The following is a 22,953-nucleotide window of genomic DNA, read 5'->3' as shown; positions in this document are numbered from 1 at the left end:
TCCGTCTACCTTCTTTAAACATTACAGACTAGATGTTATCTCTAATAGGGACCTTTCCTTCACCTCTTCTCACGATCAGGCAGTTATTGGGAATGTTCAGTTTGTTCCTGATTAATTGTCTGTGTATTGGCCCATATTAAAGGGCCTTAAAGGAGTTTGTCTCACTTAAAGGGATTCTGTCACCTGGATTTTTGTGACAGAGCTTTTAACATCATCACATCAGTCTGCTCGTTTTGTATTAAAATATACTAGTATTACTACCCAAAGTTGTGTCAATTGTCTAGAAAATCACTTTTATTAATATGGCAATTACGTGAGTAAGGAGCCCAGATGCGTCCCTTCTCCTGGAGCCCAGCACCGCCCCACTGCTAATTTATTCACTCCTCATTGCCGGCTGGTGCATGTGCAGTGCGTCCTGTGAGGCCGATTCCAGGCGCTGACATGTGTATCCACGGAATGCGTTCGCTGAGCCATAAGCTCACGCATGCGCCGTGGATACACATGTCAGCGCCTGGAATCGGCCTAACAGGACGCACTGCACATGCTCCAGCTGGCAATGAGGAGTGAATAAATTAGCAGTGGGGCAGTGCTGGGCTCCAGGAGAAGGGACGCGTCTGTGCTCCAACGGCCGGAGGGACAGCCCCTTGGGCTCCTTACTCAGGTAATTACCATATTAATAAAAGCGATTTTCTAGACAAATGACAACACTTAGGGTAGTAATACTAGTATATTTTAATACAAAACGAGCAGACTGATGTGATGATGTTAAAAGCTCTGTCACTAAAATCCAGGTGACAGAATCCCTTTAAGCAAAAACATTTATTATGTAGAGAACGTTAATACAAGCCACTTACTAATGTATTGTTATTATCCATATTGCTTCCTTTGCTGATTTGATTCATTTTTCCATCACATTATACATGGCTCGTTTCCATGGTTACAGTCCACCCTGTAATCCAGCAGTGATGGCCGTGCTTGCACACTATAGGAAAAAGCACTAGTCTAAGTGCGCTCCCACGGTCCCGGCCACCAGAGAGGCTGACGCCTTTTCTTATAGTGTGCAAGCACGAACACCACTAACCGATTGCAGTGTGGTTGTAACCATGGAAACGAGCCGTGTATAATGTGGTGGAAAAATGATTCAAGCCAGCAACGGAAGCAATATGGATAATAGCAATACATTAGTAACTGCCTTGTATTAAAGGGGTTATCCCACAAAAAATGTTCTACAGTTTTCAAACCAGCACCTGCATATGAATACTTTTGTAATTGCATGTAATTAAAGATTTAGCATAGCCACTGGGTTATTCAATAAAATGTATCTGTATAGCGCCACTTGCTGTTTGTTTTCTTCTTTTTTTTTGTCCGCCTCACTGAGATGGTCGCACATGCTCAGTTTCATCCTTCAGCTGCCTCCTGAGTTGTGATGGGGAGAGCATGGACACACCCCCTTAGCTGCAGCAGAATAGACACTCCCCTTGAGCTGTGATAGGGAGAGCATGGACACGCCCCCTTAGCTGTAGCAGAAAAGACACTCCTCCTTGAGCTGATGGGGAGAGCTGAGACACGCCCCCTTAGCTGCAGCAGAAAAGACACTCCCCTTGAGCTGTGATAGGGAGAGCTGAGACACGCCCCTTTTAGCTGCAGCAGAAAAGACACTCCCCTTGAGCTGCCAGCTTTATATAAATCTAGCAGAGCAATGAATATGGAGATCTCTGGATCCATGTGAGGTACAGGGCTGGATCTAGCTTTGTTAGAAAGAGATTGTCATGTACTGTATGATGTCAGATTTATTTATTTTTTTACATTACTCATGGGATAACCCCTTTAACTTTGTCTACATTCTAAATGCTATTTGCTGAAGTGAGACAACCCCTTATGTAGCACCAACATATTCCACAGCACTTTACAGACATTATCATCACTTGCTATCCACAGTGGGGCTCGCAATCTATGCTCCCTTTCAGTATGTCTTTGGAGTGTGGGAGAAAACCGGAGCACCCAGGGGAAACGTATGCAAACACTGGGAGAACATACAAACTCCATGCAGATATTGTCCTTGGTTTGATTTGAATCTAGGCTCCCAGTGCTGCAAGGCACCAGTGCTAACCACTGAGCCACCATGCTGCCCATATATATCTGTTGGAACTTACTATATAAGAAATGCAGTTCCCTGTCTATATGCGTTTATGCAGTGTTTAAACGCTTAATTACTACAGATGGCAGCCATTAAAGAAACACTACCATTTAACTTTTTTTTTAAATCAAATATTAACGACCTATATGTGAATATTCTATGTATTTTTAGCACAGCAAACAGCATTGGTTGACTTTCTTACTCATTTACCATTCACTGTGACCAGAGAGGGAAGATGGATGAGTGACACAATCAGAGCTTCATACACTGCTCAAAAAAATAAAGGGAACACTTAAACAACACAATGTAACTCCAAGTCAATCACACTTCTGTGAAATCAAACTGTCCACTTAGGAAGCAACACTGAGTGACAATCAATTTCACATGCTGTTGTGCAAATGGGATAGACAACAGGTGGAAATTATAGGCAATTAGCAAGACACCCCCAATAAAGGAGTGGTTCTGCAGGTGGTGACCACAGACACTTCTCAGTTCCTATGCTTCCTGGCTGATGTTTTGGTCACTTTTAAATGCTGGCGGTGCTTTCACTCTAGTGGTAGCATGAGACGGAGTCTACAACCCACACAAGTGGCTCAGGTAGTGCAGCTTATCCAGGATGGCACATCAATGCGAGCTGTGGCAAGAAGGTTTGCTGTGTCTGTCAGCGTAGTGTCCAGAGCATGGAGGCGCTATCAGGAGACGTGGAGGAGGCCAACAACCCAGCAGCAGGACCGCTACCTCTGCCTTTGTGCAAGGAGGAACAGGAGGAGCACTGCCAGAGCCCTGCAAAATGACCTCCAGCAGGCCACAAATGTGCATGTGTCTGCTCAAACGGTCAGAAACAGACTCCATGAGGGTGATATGAGGGCCCGACGTCCACAGGTGGGGGTTGTGCTTACAGCCCAACACCGTGCAGGACGTTTGGCATTTGCCAGAGAACACCAAGATTGGCAAATTCGCCACTGGCGCCCTGTGCTTTTCACAGATGAAAGCAGGTTCAAACTGAGCACATGTGACAGACGTGACAGAGTCTGGAGACGCCGTGGAGAACGTTCTGCTGCCTGCAACATCCTCCAGCATGACCGATTTGGCATTGGGTCAGTAATTGTGTGGGGTGGCATTTCCTTGGAGGGCCGCACAGCCCTCCATGTGCTCGCCAGAGGTAGCCTGACTGCCATTAGGTACCGAGATGAGATCCTCAGACCCCTTGTGAGACCATATGCTGGTGCGGTTGGCCCTGGGTTCCTGCTAATGCAAGACAATGCTAGACCTCATGTGGCTGGAGTGTGTCAGCAGTTCCTGCAAGACGAAGGCATTGATGCTATGGACTGGCCCGCCCGTTCCCCAGACCTGAATCCAATTGAGCACATCTGGGACATCATGTCTCGCTCTATCCACCAACGTCACGTTGCACCACAGACTGTCCAGGAGTTGGCAGATGCTTTAGTCCAGGTCTGGGAGGAGATCCCTCAGGAGACCGTCCTCCACCTCATCAGGAGCATGCACAGGCGTTGTAGGGAGGTCATACAGGCACGTGGAGGCCACACACACTACTGAGCCTCATTTTGACTTGTTTTAAGGACATTACATCAAAGTTGGATCAGCCTGTAGTGTGTTTTCCCACTTTAATTTTGAGTGTGACTCCAAATCCAGACCTCCATGGGTTGAAAAATCTGATTTCCATTCTTTTATTTTTGTGTGATTTTGTTGTCAGCACATTCAACTATGTAAAGAACAAAGTATTTCAGAAGAATATTTAATTAACTCAGATCTAGGATGTTATTTTTGTGTTCCCTTTATTTTTTTGAGCAGTGTACATTACACTGATAAGTACAGTGCTCTTCTGTGTTCATCTTTATCTAGGCCTATCAAGAGAACAGTAGAGCTTCCATATTGTTATCCCAATTCTATTAATCTACTATTTTACTAACAGATAACATCTGCCCCTCGCACCTGCAGTAAAATATGGTAACAAAAGGAGAGTTTTATCCGTCTGTGCTACAGAAGGACAAAGTTTTATATTCCTCAGTGGCATAGTACTACTGAAATTACAACAAATTCTTAAATTGTTTTCTATGAATATTGAGTTTAAAAAATACTTTTATTATACAAGGTTCTCTTTAGGGGGCTTTAGTCCACAGTGCTACAAAAAGGGCAGTTTTTTTAAACCGCTTTTACCCTCTCTGTACCTGTATACACAGAGCTCAATGAGCACTGTCCGTATGATTGAGACCGCAACTTCCAGGACAGCAGATGTTTTTTGAACAAAAAGACGCACCTAGTATTTGGAGGAGGAAAATAAATAAATATATTTTCCATCAGACCTCAGATCAGACCCCCAAGCTCCATCGGTCGCAGATAAGACCCCCCCCCCCCCCAGTCTCCATTAGCCACAAATCAGCCTCAGATCAGACCCCCCAGCCCCATCAGCCTCATATTAGACCCCCATTCAGGCCCTCCAGCCCTTCTCAGCCTCAGATCGCACCCCCAGCCTCCATCAGACCTCAGATCAGACATAAAAAATAAATAAAAACCTTGCTTGCTCCGCAACCCTTCTTCCGGGTCCCTCTATGTACTGTTACCTGACACGCCTACGTGCACTGCGTCCTGCCGCTGTGTACGATTAAGATGCCGCAACGGGGACCTGAAAGAAAACCAGGGAAGGTGAGTACAGCCAGCGCAGTGCTGCCTTCACCTTCCCGTGCCTCCCACATGCTAATGATCGCTTCCATAATGGAAGTGTTTTATTACCATTCCGACTATAAGACACATTGCCAGTTTTCCCACATTTTTTGGGGACCAAATGCGTCTTCTAGTCCAAAAAAATACGGTAGTTACCTAGTCGAATAATAAAAAAAAATTTAAAATCCCAATAACACTATACCTTGAATTGTGTTAACAAAAAGTTTATGTGATGCAGTGACAAAAGAACAATTTTCCCAACGAATGCGCTTTATATATGAATAAAGAGGAGAAATGTAGTGGATAGAAATAAAAAAAACCTAACTTGGGGCTCTTTGACGCATGGTTCTGGCTTCTAGGATCTTCTCTGAAATTCCAGTTCCGCATGTTAACATCGGGTACAGAGTAAATAACCTCTTCAGCCAGACATTGACTGCAGCAGACCATGTGACCCCCGTCTGTACCCGCTGTTGATATGTTGGTCCTGAAAGTTTGAAGAAGACCCTAACCCAGAACCGAGTGTTGAGGAGCAGGTAAGTATGCAGGGTTGGTGGGGATTTGATAAGTTGATACGGGCATGGGCACCCACTTTAAGATAGGTAACTATCAACTGTTTGTCGTCGTCCCCCCTCCCTGGATGTGTGAGCACTGCATGAAGAGGTTAATTTTTTACTCTGCTCTGTGCAGACCATTGCAGTATTGCTGATATTGGCGTGAATTCGATAAATAGCCACTAGTAAGTATATATACAGTGTAAACAATAAAGGGAGCCAGGGGTCAGACACCCACCGATCTGATGTTGATGGCCTATCCTGATCATAGGCCATCAATATGGTGGACCCATTCCATCAGCTCAGAGACACCATTTATGGACATTTGTACAAGTGATAAAAGAAAAATGTACCGCATGTCTGTGCATAACAGTATAATAAAATGTCTACCCTACAAGGTAATCTAGTTTGCTGAGCTTGTGTTTCTAATGTATACATCAGTATAGCAGCAACATGTGTGACTTGTCGCATTTACTTATTAGGAGAACATGATCGACTCCAACCTAAGGACAAACACAAGATCCTTCCCCTGTGGGGAATATTGCTATCATTTCTAATATCCCAGCTCCTGATAGCCTATGAGCATAACTCTGCATATGAGTGAATTGCCTCTCCTTCATTGAGCAGTATCTTTTCTTTTCTTGTTTGGAACGTTACTCTCCCCCTGAGAAAATGGATAGACAATGCTATCCCATCCAGGTCGGAGTCTTGCAGCCCTGCAGTGTTTTCACTCGGGTCCCTCCCTATCAATATATACAGCTTCGCTGACGTCCGTGCCTCCCTTGCTGCAGGAATGCTGGCTTTGCTTGTCTGCGCCTGCGTGCCTGGAGTAGTTTGGACCTCGACAGAATGCTGCTTTTCCACTTTACGTGACACCCCTTCCTTATTTACCAGTCTGCCTGATTCAGAAGTAATTGGAGTAGTTGTATCCTCAGTTCTCATGTACATACTGTAGGCTTGCTTTATGAAAGCCTGGCGATGCTGCATTTGACTGATTGCTGTTTAACTCTTCCATAGGCTAGTTCAGATACCATCATCATGGCTTCTGGGATAGCAGACTATAACCGGACCGAGGCTGACCGACTCAATGAGGTTAAGGGGCATCTGGAAATTGCCTTACTGGAAAAGCACTTTTTGCGTAAGTACACTGTATCCTGGAAAACTATATTAAGTCTTTATGCCTGCTAGCAGTGTATGACCAGAATACATTTTTGGGTTTTACTATGGTGGTTCAGCGCCTTAGGGTACCTTCACACTTGCCTTAAAGTTTTCTGGTATTGAGTTCTGTCCTCGGGGGCTCAATACCGGAAAGAAACTGACCAGTTTTATCCTAATGCAGTCTGAATGGAGAACATTCCGTTCAGGATGCATCTTACGTTTTTTGGCCGGAGAAAATACCGCAGCATGCTGCAGTTTTCTCTCCGGCCAAAAATCCTGAACACTTGCCGGTATGCCGGATTCGGCATTAATTTCCATTAAAATGCAGTAATGCTGAGTCCTTTAAAAATGAGAAAAATAAATAAATACCGGTTCCGTTTTTCCGGATGACAACCGGAAAGACTGATCCGTTACTGCAATGCTTTTGTGAGACTGATCCGCATCCGGATCGGTTTCGCAAATGCATCTGTTTGGCGACGGAACTGCCTGCCGGAATCCTCTGCCGCAAGTGTGAAAGTACCCTTACACTGACATGTATGACGGGCCGCGGATATCATTATGTGCTTATGCTGTGTCATTGTTTGCTTTATTAAAACTTCATTTTGTGTTCTCAACCTTTGTACAATTAAGGAGCAAGGAGTATAGAGAATATGTTGTTGTTCTAGGACTCTGCCCTGGATATTGGACGGAATGCATTGTAGGAAAATAAAAAACACGTGGGAGAGTGGCCCAAGGGTCACTGAAAGGCTGTGGATGGGAGTGAGGTTAATTTTGACTATATGCAGTGGGACTCCCTCTCTCTCATGTATTTATCTGCCTTGGAGTTGTACGTCAATTTCCAGTGTCATTATTTTCCGTTAAATCTTGGCAATATTGGTCAATAAAATTAATATATACATACACCAGGGATGGATACAGACCACTCAGGGCTCTGTCTTTTCTGCTATCTCTGTGGAAAATTGGCAGATATAAACTTCCCTTGCAATGATAGGTAATGTCCCTGGTGGTCTAGGGTAGTCAAAATGCTGATATCTTTGGTGGAGGGTCATGTGACCAGGTAAATGGTTATGTCTCCTCCATTCTAACACACTGCACCAAACTCCCAACAGAACAAGTGCAGATGTCAGGTGCAGTACATTTGAACAGAGGAGACATCACATGGAGGTAATTTGCCTGGTGACATGACCCTCCATCAGCAGCCATTTTATAGACATGACCTCTGTGTGGACAGCACCAAAGACTTGACAAACAAGGGGGCATACCTTATGACGGGCATGCTCAACCTGCGGCCATTTGCTGAATGTCAGACAACCCCTTGAAGAGGACCTCATACTGTGTGGGAGCCACTTAGGGGGCATCACACAGTATGATGGGGCCTTACTCTGGGGGCCACCTCTCTGAGATTGAGGAACTCAAGGGGGCATCATTGGGTGTGGGGGTCACTTAAGGGGTCATAATATTGAGTAGCGGGCGCTTAGAGGACATCGCTTTGTGTGGGGGCCAGTTAAGGAGGCCTCATTCTGTGTGGGGCACTTAAGGGACATCCTGCTGTGCTGAGACATCCTGCTGAACAGGCCACTTAGTAGCATCCTAGGAGCATCAAACTGCACAGGGACACTAAGGGGGCATCATATTGTGAGAAAAGACATTAAGGAGGCATCAAACTGTGAGGGACGGCACTATCGGGGGCATCATACTCTTTCCCCCGAAGGACCTGCATTCACACGACCGTATGTATTTGCGGTCCGCAAAATAAGGATGATGTTCGTGTTTTGACTTTAATATATACCGTATTTTTCGCTTTATAAGATGCACCTGATGGTAAGATGCACCTAGGTTTTTGAGGAGGAAAATAAGAAAATAATATTTTGAACCAAAAGGTGTGCTTTTGGTAGGTTTTGAACTAATGGTGGTCTGTGGATGCCGCACTGTTATGGGGGGATCTGTGGATGATGCACTGTTATGGGGGGATCTGTGGATGATGCACTGTTATGGGGGGATCTGTGGATGATGCACTGTTATGGGGGGATCTGTGGATGATGCACTGTTATTGGGGGATCTGTGGATGATGCACTGTTATTGGGGGATCTGTGGATGATGCACTGTTATGGGGGATCTGTGGATGACACTGATGGGGGGATCTGTGGATGACACTGATGGGGGGGATCTGTGGATGACACTGATGGGGAGGATCTGTGGATGACACTGATGGGGGGGATCTGTGGATGACACTGATGGGGGGGATCTGTGGATGACACTGATGGGGGGGGGATTAGTGGATGACACTGATGGGGGGGATCTGTGGATGACACTGATGGGGGGGATCTGTGGATGACACTGATGGGGGGGATCTGTGGATGACACTGATGGGGGGGATCTGTGGATGACACTGATGGGGGGGATCTGTGGATGACACTGATGGGGGGGATCTGTGGATGACACTGATGGGGGGGATCTGTGGATGACACTGATGGGGGGGATCTGTGGATGACACTGATGGGGGGGATCTGTGGATGACACTGATGGGGGGGATCTGTGGATGACACTGATGGGGGGGATCTGTGGATGACACTGATGGGGGGGATCTGTGGATGACACTGATGGGGGGGATCTGTGGATGACACTGATGGGGGGGATCAGATGCATCAGTGTGGAGGGAGGAGGCGGAGACACTCATGGCGGGGCTCGGTGCAGTGACTCTACTCTAATACACCGGGCCCCGCAACTGTTAAATACATTCAATCCGATCTACCTATATCTAAATGTATACAGCACTGTTCGGTACTTACTGTAGTACCGTAAGTATAGCATTAAAGGGAACCTGTCACCGGGATTTTGGGTATAGAGCTGGGGACATGGGTTGCTATATGGCCACTATCACATCTGCAATAGCAATTCCCCATAGCTCTGTGTGCTTTTATTGTGTAAAAAAACCCCGATTTGATTCAAATTAACATAAGAGTCATATCTTACTTGTGTGACCAGAGAAGTCATATTTTCAAGCTCTGACTCATCTCAGGTTTATTTGCATATGTCTAAAAAAAAAAAAAGCACACAGAGCTATGGGGACTGGATATTGCGGATGTGCTAGCGGCCATCTAGCAACCCATGTCCTCAGCTCTATACCCAAAATACCGGTGACAGGTTCCCTTTAAGACGGCGCCGACCAGCAGCTCCCTCGGTCATACGCCGCCAGCGAAGTATCAGTGTGGAGGGACACTCATGGCGGGGCCGGCAGCTCCCTCGGTCATGCGCCGCCTGCCGCAGCTCCCTCCTCATGCGCCGCCTGCCTGCTTATCTCACTTTATGAATGAAGGGGCAGGCGGCGCATGAGGAGGGAGCTGGGGCAGGCGGCGCATGACCGAGGGAGCTGCCTGTCTGCGCCGTCTTAATGCTATACTTACTGTAGTACCGTAGGTACCGAACAGTGCGGTATACATTTAGATATAGGTAGATCGGATTGAATGTATTTAACAGTTGCGGGGCGTGTATTAGAGTAGAGTCACTGCACCGGGCCCTGCCATGAGTGTCCCCGCCTCCTCCCTCCACACTGATACTTCGCTGGCCGCGCTGTGCAGCATAACGGCCAGCGAAGTATCCGGTATCTGCTTTATAAGACGCACGGCCATTTCCCCCCCCACTTTTGGGGGGAAAAAAGTGCGTCTTATAAAGCGAAAAATACGGTATATATTTTTTTGTGAACCCATTGACAGCCAAGAATGGGACATGTTCTGTCTTTTGTGGAATTTACATATAGATGTGGAAAGCACATGGTAGACATCTGTGTGCTTTCCGCATCCATATGTCCGTTCCACAAAAGATAGAACACGTCCTATACTCGGCCGCAAAATGTGGTTCATGGACCTATTTAAAGAGGACCTGTCACCGCTCCTGACATGCCTGTTTTATTAGCTCCATGCATTCCCCATGTACTAACTATTCTGGAGCATCTATTCTTATGTCTCTATGTTGTACCATTCCTCTGTTATTTCTACTAGAAGTTATGAATGAATTGCTAGTAGCCTTCAGTAAGGGTACAGAGAGGTGGTAACCAGTTGGAGGGGGAAGGGGGGGGGGGTTGTACCTGCACAATCTGACTCTAATCAGTGCTGCCATTGTCAGACTGTGCAGGGACACCCCCTTTACTGCAGACTGCTAGCAAGTCATTCAGAAACTTCTAGTAGAAATAATCCAGGATTAGCACAACATAGTAAGGGCTCATTCAGACGGCCGTATGAATGAGTCCGCAAATTTGCGGAACGGGTGCAGACCCACTAATTTCAATGAGGCCGCAAAAGATGCGGACAGTGTGTGCTGTCTGCATCCGTAGTTCCTTTCGGCAGCACCTCAAAAAAGGTGGAGCATGTCCAGGTTCTCTTTAAGTCAATATGTCCGGGGGAAAAAACGGTTGCAGCACAGACGTCACATGGACATCATCCATATTTTGACTGCAAAATACTTAGTTGTGTGAATGCACCCATAGACTGTTGTTGCCAAACCTGCTGTTTTTGACGGTACCAGCCAGCAATCTAAAATGTATCGGGAGCGCCCAACTCTCTCTCCTGAAAGATGATGTTAGAGAAGGTTTGGTGCCTTGACGTTCAACGCCCAATCGTTGTTTTTTTTTCTCCTGGGAGATAAGCCACCGAGCCAAGCATGTATGTGTCGGGGAGAGTAGGGAGTGATAGCTGTTGGTTATTAGGCTGACATCTATTCAACGTGTAAGAGCATCTCAAGTCTATGCTGCTGTCATGTTTTAGAGAAATCTCATTTTGACATTGTGTTTCAGGCTCTTGAAGAAATGTCTGCTGGGCTGCTATGGTCTGGCCCACTTATGAAAGAGACCCACATTTCCTCCAAGCTCTCACAGATGATAGGAAACTGCTTTTTACTCGAGTTTTCAGTGTTGGTATTTTCTGATAATCTGTAAGCACCTATAGTTTAACTGCTCATGTATTGAAAAATAAAATCTAAAACCAATAGTACAGGCAAATATAAAAAACTTTGTAATCTATCATATCAGAGAAAAATGCTTTCTTCTCCCTGTACTAGGCTCTCCCTCCTCTTCATGAAGTCTCAGTTCACTGCTCAGATCCATCTCCAGTGAGGAGGTTCTGCCTGCTTACTCACTGAAGGATCAGATTACATCTAAGTCGATGGAAAGGGGAGGGGAGGAAGGGCTGCCGGAGACTGCTGCTTGCTAGTGATTTGCTGCCCTTAACGGCTTAGTTTTGCGGTGTAATGACTTCCATTATTAATGCTGAAAGCAAGAGCCCGTGTTTCTTCATGTCCTGTATATGGGCAGACATGATCCCAGCTAGCCTCCACCCAGGATAGATACAAGTCATGCAATTGTCAGAAATAGTGTTATTCCACATGGCAGCTGATCCTGAAAAAGAACCTGAAACGGCAGTTAAAGGATATGTGTCACAAAAAATGTATCTGCCAGTAAAAACCAAATAACATATCCATTTTTTCAAATCAGTTTTTATTTTCAGATTTTTTTAAATTTTATTCTATTCCCTGAACATGATTATGGGGGCGGCCATCTTGCCTGAGCTGTTCTTAACAGTATTTAGAAAGCGTTAAGAAAATTGCTTTATGGCAGCCACATGGGCCATAGACACAATAGCAGGGGCAGATTGGCCATAGACTCTATAGGGAAATTTCTTCATGGGCCGATGCCCAGGGTGCTGTCTGAGCTCTCAGGTACATAACTATTTGATCCTCTCAGCATTAATTAATACTAGAAGCATCAAATACTGCACTTGGCCGGTGGCTGCAGGCACACTCCAGAATTCAACTTTTGTCATCAGTACAGTGATAGTTAAGTACTGCAGCGTGGGTGGCAGTATTTTGTGCTGCACTGTGGTATTGGTGTCTACTGGAGCAGTATATGGCACTATATGGTGTAACACTGGTATTCGGTTCTGCTGGGGCTGCCCTTTAAGTTCCCAGTCCATCCCTGCACAATGGACAGGAGGGGACCCTATTGACTTATATGGGAGAGGTTTCTAGGCATGCTCTGTAACCTGTGCAGAGGTCATTGTACGATCACCTGCTGTGAATGGTGGATCCTGTCTTATCTATACACAGAGGGGATATCATTACAGGTAACTTCAGTAAAATGATCTGTACAGACCAAGAGGTGGTGTCTATTATTATTCTAATTGTCCCACGTGCAGCGAGCAACGTGCACACATTGATGTCACAGTACAATGAGTAACGTGCACACACAGTGATGTCACAGTACGTTGAGTAACGTGCACACACAGTGATGTCACAGTACAATGAGTAATGTACACACACAGTGATGTCACTATACAGGGAGTAACATACACACGCAGTGATGTCACAGTACAATGAGTAACGTACACACACAGTGATGTCACAGTACAATGAGTAACGTACACACACAGTGATGTCACAGTACGTTGAGTAACGTGCACACACAGTGATGTCACAGTACAATGAGTAATGTACACACACAGTGATGTCACTATACAGGGAGTAACATACTCACGCAGTGATGTCACAGTACAGGGAGTAACGTGCACACGCAGTGATGTCGCAGTACAGGAAGTAACGCGCACACGCAGTGATGTCACTATACAGGGAGTAACATACACACGCAGTGATGTCACAGTACAGGGAGTAATGTGTATACACACAGTGATGTCACAGTACAGGGAGTATTGTGTACACACAGTGATGTCGCAGTACAGGGAGTAATGTGTACACACACTGATGTCACAGTGCAGGGAGTAACGTGCACATGCAGTGATGTCACTATACAGGGAGTAACATACACACGCAGTGATGTCACAGTACAGGGAGTAATGTGTATACACACAGTGATGTCGCAGTGCAGGGAGTAACGTGCACACGCAGTGATGTCGCAGTACAGGAAGTAACGCGCACACGCAGTGATGTCACTATACAGGGAGTAACATACACACGCAGTGATGTCACAGTACAGGGAGTAATGTGTATACACACAGTGATGTCGCAGTGCAGGGAGTATTGTGCACACGCAGTGATGTCACAGTACAGGGAGTATTGTGCACACGCAGTGATGTCGCAGTACAGGGAGTATTGTGTACACGCAGTGATGTCGCAGTACAGGGAGTATTGTGTACACACACTGCTGTCACAGTACAGGGAGTAACGTGCACATGCAGTGATGTCGCAGTACAGGGAGTATTGTGTACACGCAGTGATGTCGCAGTACAGGGAGTATTGTGTACACGCAGTGATGTCGCAGTACAGGGAGTATTGTGTACACGCAGTGATGTCGCAGTACAGGGAGTATTGTGTACACGCAGTGATGTCGCAGTACAGGGAGTATTGTGTACACGCAGTGATGTCGCAGTACAGGGAGTATTGTGTACACGCAGTGATGTCGCAGTACAGGGAGTATTGTGTACACGCAGTGATGTCGCAGTACAGGGAGTATTGTGTACACGCAGTGATGTCGCAGTACAGGGAGTATTGTGTACACGCAGTGATGTCGCAGTACAGGGAGTATTGTGTACACGCAGTGATGTCGCAGTACAGGGAGTATTGTGTACACGCAGTGATGTCGCAGTACAGGGAGTATTGTGTACACGCAGTGATGTCGCAGTACAGGGAGTATTGTGTACACGCAGTGATGTCGCAGTACAGGGAGTAACGTGCACATGCAGTGATGTCGCAGTACAGGGAGTATTGTGTACACGCAGTGATGTCGCAGTACAGGGAGTATTGTGCACACGCAGTGATGTCGCAGTACAGGGAGTATTGTGCACACGCAGTGATGTCGCAGTACAGGGAGTATTGTGCACACGCAGTGATGTCGCAGTACAGGGAGTATTGTGCACACGCAGTGATGTCGCAGTACAGGGAGTATTGTGCACACGCAGTGATGTCGCAGTACAGGGAGTATTGTGCACACGCAGTGATGTCGCAGTACAGGGAGTATTGTGCACACGCAGTGATGTCGCAGTACAGGGAGTATTGTGCACACGCAGTGATGTCGCAGTACAGGGAGTATTGTGCACACGCAGTGATGTCGGAGTACAGGGAGTATTGTGCACACGCAGTGATGTCGCAGTACAGGGAGTATTGTGCACACGCAGTGATGTCGCAGTACAGGGAGTATTGTGCACACGCAGTGATGTCGCAGTACAGGGAGTATTGTGCACACGCAGTGATGTCGCAGTACAGGGAGTAATGTGTACACGCAATGATGTCGCAGTGCAGGGAGCAACGTGCACAAACTCTGATCTCACATACACTGTAGTGTTGTTTATGCAGATTTTCCGCTCAGATTTGAACACAGATTTTTCTGAGATCTCGCCATTTACATTGCAAAGGATGACATCTGCTCTTAGAATCCGTAGAATTGACATGTTGTGGATTTCAAAATCAACATGTCAGTTTCCGAGCACACAATTTCTGCACCATGTAGATGATATTTCGAAAATATCACCCACTTCCTGTAGCTGGTACCGTCTTATGCTGCAGAGTATTCACACGGAAACCCACACAGAAAATCCACATCTAATACGCACCATGTACATATACCCTTAGGGGAATAAGGTGTACAAACAGTGATGTCACAGGGAGGGATAGAACAAAAGGTTTTACCAGGTGCTATCAGAAAGTGAGACCACACGTAATTGACCAAAAAAAGTTAAAACGGAGTTAAAAATGAAGATCAAGCAGGTATAATGTGTTTGAGGCGGTCCGCCTTCTTCCTCAGATACAGATGACCTATTGTTACTTCAAGCCTTATATAGACTAACCGAAATGTAGAACAAAAATGTACTGGGAGGGACGCAGCACATTACATGTGAACAGTTATTAGACAACACAGAAATTCCTGTTCAGAATTGAAAGAGAGCGTTAAGATGGTATGCAAAATACTACCAATGGCATGGATAGGATAATGTGTGGGGGAAAATGCATGGAGGGTACTGAGCGAGTGTTGGAGTATAGCTGAACAACCATGATGTGCTTTTCGTTGGAGCTGCTTGATGTGTGTGTAGTGACTAATCTGAACACACAGTGATTAGAGATGAGCGAAGTTCTTCAAAATCCGATTCAGCTTCTTTACCGATTTTTACAAAAAAATTAGCTTTGTGATGAATTACTTCGAAGCAGATGAAGCAAATTTTTTGTAAATAGTGGGTGCAATGACCGTGAACAGCGATTGCGCTGCTCCCAGGCACTCAGATACTGCGTTCATCACTGATCGTGGCATCTGACATAAATATTAAGGTCTGTAATAACAAAAAATAAAATAAAATCATACTTGCCTCATCCATTTGATCGTGAAGAGTCCGCCACTGCCATCTTGATTGAAGATCCAACGCAGCGCGTGTTGACCTCATTACATTGGCCGGCGTTGTGACGTCATACGTCAGCGTGCATGAGATTTCGCGCGGGATCTTCACTCAAGATGGCAATGATGGGCTCTTCAAACGCAGATAAGTGTGTTTATTTTTATTTTTTTACCCCATTTCAGGGAAAATCGATTCGTTATCACGAAGCACGAGGAGATTTGGCTATGTGACGAATCAAATTTTCCCTGAAATTCGGACAAAGTCCACTTCGGACAGTTTGATTCGCTCAACAGTAACAGTGATGTCACAGCATGGAGTAACATACACAGTGATGTCACAGTGCGGGTAGTAATGGGCGCGCAGAATGAGGTTACAGTACAGTGACTTGCGTGAACACAGTGATGTCAAAGTAGAGGGAGCAACATGTACACAGTGATGTCACAGTAAAGGAAATATTGTGCAGATACACAGTGATGTCACAGTACACAGTGATGTCACATACAGGGAATAACTTGCACAAACAGTGTCACAATAATGGTAATAATGTGCCCACACAGGGATCTCACAATAATGGTAATGTGCCCACACAGATGTCACCGTACAAAGAGTTACCTGCATACACAGTGATGTCACAGTAAAGGTAATATTGTACACACAGTGATGTCACAATAATGACAATGTGCCCACACAGAGATGTCACAGTACAAAGAGTTACCTGCACACACAGTGACGTCACAGTACAAGAAGTAACATGCACAGGTGCGGTACAGTACAGGGAGCAAGGTACACACAATGATGTCAGAGGGAATAATGTGCAAACACAGTGATGTCACAGTACAGGCAACAGGATACACAGTGATGTCAAAGTACAGGGAATAATGTAAACTTTAATGGGATAATATATAAAATTTGCAAAGCTGAAAAGCACTCTTCATCAATATATGCTTTTTAAAGGTGAGCTTTAGTATAGTTTTTTGCTTTACTCTGATTGCAGTCCACAGCGATATAATTTATGATATTTTGTGCAGAAGTGTAATGGAGAGGTTAATTCATTATAAACAACACAATGGAAATCGCATTGGGACCGTCTCCTACTACAGCGGGAAGCACGCTGGACTTTCCAACTCGACACGGTATCCCCTAGAGGCCGGAATGAACATCTCCATTTTGGCTGCTTTCTATAGTGCCGTCCCAAATGAAGATTTTGTCCTCCCCAAAAATACAACGGGAAAAAAACCCTACTTTTTTCCCCCCCCCCCCCCCCCCCCCCTTTCTTAATTTGGAGGAATGGGTTACACCTTGTGTGGTGCCTACTATCCGCTTTTGGGTCACTTTTCTAGCCAATGCCGGTAAATTAAAACATTAAAACCGCAAGAAATATTAACTAACCAACATATACCCATATCGGGGTTGCCTGGATGTGCATTTTATGGACATATGTCCCGTTGCCCATAGATACACTCCTATACGGTGCCTATACATCAATATGCCTGTATACACGGACCGAATGTATATCCATATTGTGTCCACTTTATGCCCTATATAGGTCCACAGTGTACATCTGGTGCAAAGTGTCTCCATATCCATATTGTCTATACTGTGGAACCTTTTCCGTACGTCACTTATGGTAGCATAAAAACGTCATGCTCTTCTGTGGGCATCATGGCGCAGGCGCAAGCATCGCCCCATATGAGCTGTACTTTGGATCCTGGTAGATTGTTTCACGCATGCGCCGCCTAGACGTCCTGCATCTACTCACGTGATCACATCACGTCATTACATCGCGCGTCGCGCTTATGTTAATGCGCACGCGCCATGTTCATACGGCGTGAGGGCATGACGTTTGCCATGATCACATTATGTGAGGGCAGACGTCATCACGGGCCGCCGCCATACCTGGCGATGGCTGACGTCATTATAGCGCGCGTCGCACGGACATGCTGACGCAACGCTTTAAAAGGGAGGCGCGCTCCTGCAAAGACCAGGTAATATCTATGCCTGCGGCCTCAACCTGCGTACTGCAAGAAGGGAGGGGGTTGTTTCATCTGCTCCCCTTTCCTTTTCCCTATATGTTGTGCACCTATCTGTGCACTCCACTCCACCTGGGAGCCATTGCTCCTGGTGGCTTCTGCATTTGCTGGTGACTATATTATCTCCAGCAAATAATTTACATCTTCTGGCCCATTCTATATATACTCCCCTGATGAGAGGATTGTTTTTTTCTTTGCCTCAGAAACGTGCATGTAGGGATCTTCTCAGGGCCAAACAGGGACCACAATTCCAGGGTTAGGTTCCGGACGGGGACCCAACTAGTGGGATACCCCGTGGTTAGACCAAAGGGTTATCGTAGGGTCCTGAGGGTCGACTAGGGATAGTAAGGAACATCTTCCTGTGATCCCTTTACAGTGTGCTGACTCTCGAACTGCCGAAGTGGACCACCCTGATCAGAAACATCGAAACAAAGGTGTCCGGAGTATCCACCATCTGTAGGGTAGGACACCTGGTTTTTCAGCGGTGCCGCCGCGCACCATATGTGTTGGGTGTAACTGTGTATACCGTGTTGCACGGTTTCCTTTGACACCCATATCATTATATGTTCTCTGTTGTTTTGTTGTGTGTTGTTGTGCATTTTGTTCATGCTGTGAAATACCTGTCTGCATTATATGTTTGCCATCGGTATATAAGGTGTTAGCGTATTTCAATGCTGATACCTTATTTATTGTGCGGCTCGGGTACCAGTACATACCTGTTCCTGTTACCCCCAGTGTCCCACATTCTTTGAACCAGTGAGGACACAGCTGTTACCGTTCTCTCACAGCCCCCCCCCCCCCTCCACCTTGGGGAAGTGGAAAACGGTATTGTGTATTCAGCTTTTTTACACACACGTGGTGCCGGCACATATTGACTGCCGCCGACCCGTTCTATTGTCTGGGTACTAGTGCATACCAGCTCTTGTTACCTCCTGTGTCCGACACTACCTGAATAAGTGTGGACACAGTTGTTACCGTTTTCACCAAGTACCCCTCCCTGACTGTGGGGCATTGGAAACGGTTTTGTGTATTCAGCCTATTGTTATTTTGAGGGATCTATCCCATTTATTCTATATTAAAAAGTAAAAGTTAAGTATTAAATAATCCAGATCACTAATTACCGATTTCTATGACTCATGACTTCATTATACATGAATATCCATTTTCTCTGATTTGCTAGATTTAAGCGTCATAAAACATATCCTCATCGGATCTATGTGATTTCCTTAGATTGGCATTAATTGTAAATGCTGAATAAATGTGGGTTTTGCTTTAGTGACTATAACACGTGTTTTGTCCTCTTTATTTGTGAAATCCTACTACCAGTAAGAGGCTCTTACAACTAAGGCACCATGGATGCAAATTCAGGTGATACAGCATGTTCATTAACATTATAAGCCCCGAGTAGGGTTTCACATCACCATTCTGCACCCAATAGTAAGTTCAGTTGCAACACTGTACATTATGAATGGTTATACTTATCCCTTATCCACATCAGAAGAATAAGGTTCCAGAGTCCCTGAAGTGAATGAAGAGGGGGTCATGCATGTCTGATGCCACTCTATTCAACGCCAAGCCTGCTGAAGAGAAGCAGAGTACAGTGCTCCTTCACTCCGAAGACCCCAGCACCTTGTGATTGGGGTGGGTCCCAGTGGTCAGACCCTCACTGATCAGATCCTGTGGATTGGGGATAAGTTTTAACCACTTCCCCTCCTCTTCAGTATTTCTACTTCTGTAATATAATTTAAACCAGTCCTGTGCGGCAGCTCAAATATATTTCACCATTCAAGGGAGTAAAAAATAGGGCGGACCCCTGTTCTTGGAGAGTTACCCTAAGGCCTCTTTCACACGACCGTTTGTTTTTTTTCCCCCCGTTTACGGGCCGTTTTTTGCGTTCTGTATACGGAACCTTTTTATTTCAACGGTTCCGCAAAAAAAATAAAAAAAGTACTCCGTTTCCGCATTTCCATTTTTCCGTTTTGTTGAAAGCTAGAACATGTCCTATTATTGCCCGCAATCAATTTTTTCTGTGTAATTACTGTATACTATATATGCCATACAGAGAAACGGAAACGCAATGGAAACTAAAAACGGAACAACCGATCCGTGAAAAACGGACCGCAAAACACTGGAAAAGCCATATGGTCATGTGAAAGAGGCCTAAGGGTATGTTTTCCCCTCACCCATTACGGCACCCATGTGACCGGGACCTCCTATCCAGGACAGGAAATCTGATGAGATAAAAAGGTTCACACCCCCACCACACCTCAGTTCAGGTTTCCTGTCCTCCGGATACAAGGTACTTGAGGAGTTCCCTTTCTTTTTGGTTCTCTCCTCGGATGGCTGGGGAAGGCCAGGGTCTACCATACCGTAACTGGACCCATCCCTGGTGATGCAAATCTCTCAGCGGAGCAGTTGCCTAAGTCTTCCTTTTATCCTGCACCCTCCCAGGCATCTTGGGGAGCCGCTGTGGCCGTGTTCAGGCGGCTGCCGGTTCATGGCTGTGGTAGCGCCGGCGTCCCATTGCCAAAATGGCGGATCGAGGCTCAGAGATGCTCGGCGCATGCGCAATATCAAGCGCTTCCGGCGCATAGACGTCACTTCCGGTGGTGCCGCTGGAGCTGGAAGTATGAGAGCGTGGATTAGGCGGTCCTTTTAAAAACAGGACATGGGAAGGAGCCGAGGTGTGTTGAAAAAAATACGGCAGCAGGAGGAGGCAGCCAGCCGTGGACGCACACAGTGTTGTGCAGTATCTGGAGCAGATGCATATTATCTTGGATCCAGGTGATACCGGACACGCCGACTCCGTGGTAACCTCGAGGCGTGTTGTATGCTGGGTTTTGTATGCTTTTTTGTTTGTAGGTTGCTAAAGTTCCTAAAAAAGCCTCTGGGAAAACCAAGCATAAAGAATGTGGGGGGTGTAAAGTGCCCCTGTCCTCTACTTACGTTAAGCCACCCTGTCAATCATGTATTGATGAGCTAGTGATGGAAGAATCCCATAGCTTTTCAAAATCCATTAAAGCCTTAGTGCGGTCAGAAGTTAAATCCTCTTTAAAATCCTTCAGGCAAAGCCGAAGGATCCCAAATTCTAGTAAATACCTGTTTGAGGAATCCGTCTCTAGCGCATGGGACAAGGCACCTTTAGTTGATGCATCGGTAGCCAACATTGCCAGGAGATCAGACCTTCCTTTTGAAGACCTAGGCTGTTTAGGAGATCCCTTAGATAAAAAGGTGGATATTTATCTTCGGCGGTCATAGGAATGGGCATCGACAAGTCTCAGACCAGCTATTGTGGCCTCTCATGGGTGTCTAGGTCTTTAAGGTTATGGCTGGGTCAGTTAGAATCCCACATCAGAGACTAAACCGCAAGGGAAGATTTACTTGCTTCTCTACCAACCTTTCATAAGGCAGCAGATTTTTGGGCGGACGCCTCCACTGATGTAGGGAGATTTTCGGCTTTGTCAAACGCAGCCAGGCGGGCTGTATGGCTTAGGTCTTGGAGAGGAGATCAGGGCTGAAAGTCTAGACTTTGCTCACTCCCATGTGAAGGCTCTAGACTTTTTGGCTCTTCTCTTGATGAGATTCTAGAGAGCCTCGGACAACAAAAAGAAGTTTCCAGTTCCGCAGAATTTAATTTTTTTTCGCAAATGTCAGGCCGGTTTCAAAAGTCAAAAGAACAAGCTGCAGGTAAGGAGAAAGAAGGTCCCGGAGACAAATAGAGTTCCTCTATCAGCTTTCCTTTAATTTTCGCATAAAGTTGACAGACATCACCACCCTCCACATGACATAATGTTGACGCGTTTCGGGTAGACACCTTAGTCGTATGTTACGACTAAGGGTGTCTACCCGAAACGCGTCAACATTGTCATGTGGAGGGTGGTGATGTCTGTCAACTTTATGCGAAAATTAAAGGAAAGCTGATAGAGGAACTCTATTTGTCTCCGGGACCTTCTTTCTCCCTACCTGCAGCCTGCCACGGGAACACTCCCCTAGGGCCTCTGGAGCCGGGACCATATACTCTACGACGGAGGTGAGCTGGATCATATGTTTATCCGTCAAAAGAACAAGCAAAGTAATAGAAATGAAAGACAGATTCTCTAGGAAGTCTGGGGGTTTGCTGTTGAGAACCCAGGACAACAAACCCAAAGACAAATCTCAATGATGCCAGAAGTCAGCTGGGAGGAAGACTGTCTCATTTCCTTCCAGCTTGGAAATCTGTGTCCCAAAACAAATGGATTTAAAATTTAAAAGAAAAAGGATTCCGACTGGAGTTTCTTATCCAGAAGATCTTTTTGTCCAGACAGTCTGCCCCAAGAAAAGAGGGAGGCACTGCAGTCAGAGGTTTTTTCCCTGTTACACAAGGGAGTTCTTTGCCCAGTTCCCCTAGCAGAAAGAGGCAAGGGTTTTTTATTCCCCTTTGTTCCTAGTAAAGAAACCGAATGGGTCTTTCAGGGTTGTACTAAATCTCAAAAGACTGAACAAATCCCTACTGTACAAAAAGTTCAGGATGGAAACAATCAAATCTACGTTGAATCTTCTCTTCCAGGGGTGCTGGATAGCAAGCCTGAACCTAGAGGACGCATACTATAGAAACATAGAATGTGTCGGCAGATAAGAACCATTTGGCCCATCTAGTCTGCCCAATAATCATGTCCCAATTCATCCTGCCCCCCAAAAGTTTTTAAGAACTGCAGTATGGGTTCAGGGGAAGTTATTACATCTTCAGTACAAAGCTCTTCCCTTCGTATCCTCCTTTCTTCATTTATGTCAGGAAATTTTCTGTTTAGCGGAATCAAGGAGACTCTTCCTTTCTGCAATACACCTGAAAGGGAAGGAAAATACTGTAGTGGACTTTTTAAGCAGAGTCCCCGTAAGGCAGGGAGATTGGTGCTTGAACAAAGAAGTCTTCTGTCAAGTAATTCAGAAGTATGGTCTACCAACAGTGGACCTGTTTGCCTCCCGATCCAACAGTAAGGTAGAAAGATTTTTCTCCCTACATTTTTTGGACAACCCATTGGCACTGGATGGGTTAGCCCAAGACTGGAGTCTGGAATTGTGGTACGCCTTCC

At 45.8% G+C, this 22,953-nt stretch overlaps 1 protein-coding gene across 2 annotated transcripts in view; it reads left to right on the top strand.

Annotated features, from left to right (window-relative positions):
• Positions 1 to 22,953, top strand: part of GRAMD4 (GRAM domain containing 4) — a 150,190-nt gene that overhangs the window by 50,844 nt on the left and 76,393 nt on the right. For both annotated transcript variants that reach the window (XM_040412259.1, XM_040412250.1), the window contains exon 3: positions 6,388 to 6,508. In XM_040412259.1, the coding sequence (XP_040268193.1) occupies positions 6,388 to 6,508 (121 nt within the window). The remainder of the gene's footprint in view (positions 1 to 6,387; positions 6,509 to 22,953) is intronic.

Source organism: Bufo bufo, chromosome 1 (genome assembly GCF_905171765.1).
Source record: "Bufo bufo chromosome 1, aBufBuf1.1, whole genome shotgun sequence".
Classification (NCBI taxonomy): domain Eukaryota; kingdom Metazoa; phylum Chordata; class Amphibia; order Anura; family Bufonidae; genus Bufo; species Bufo bufo.
The sequence above is the reverse complement of the archived record's forward strand: the minus strand, read 5'-3'. Positions and strand labels throughout refer to the sequence as shown.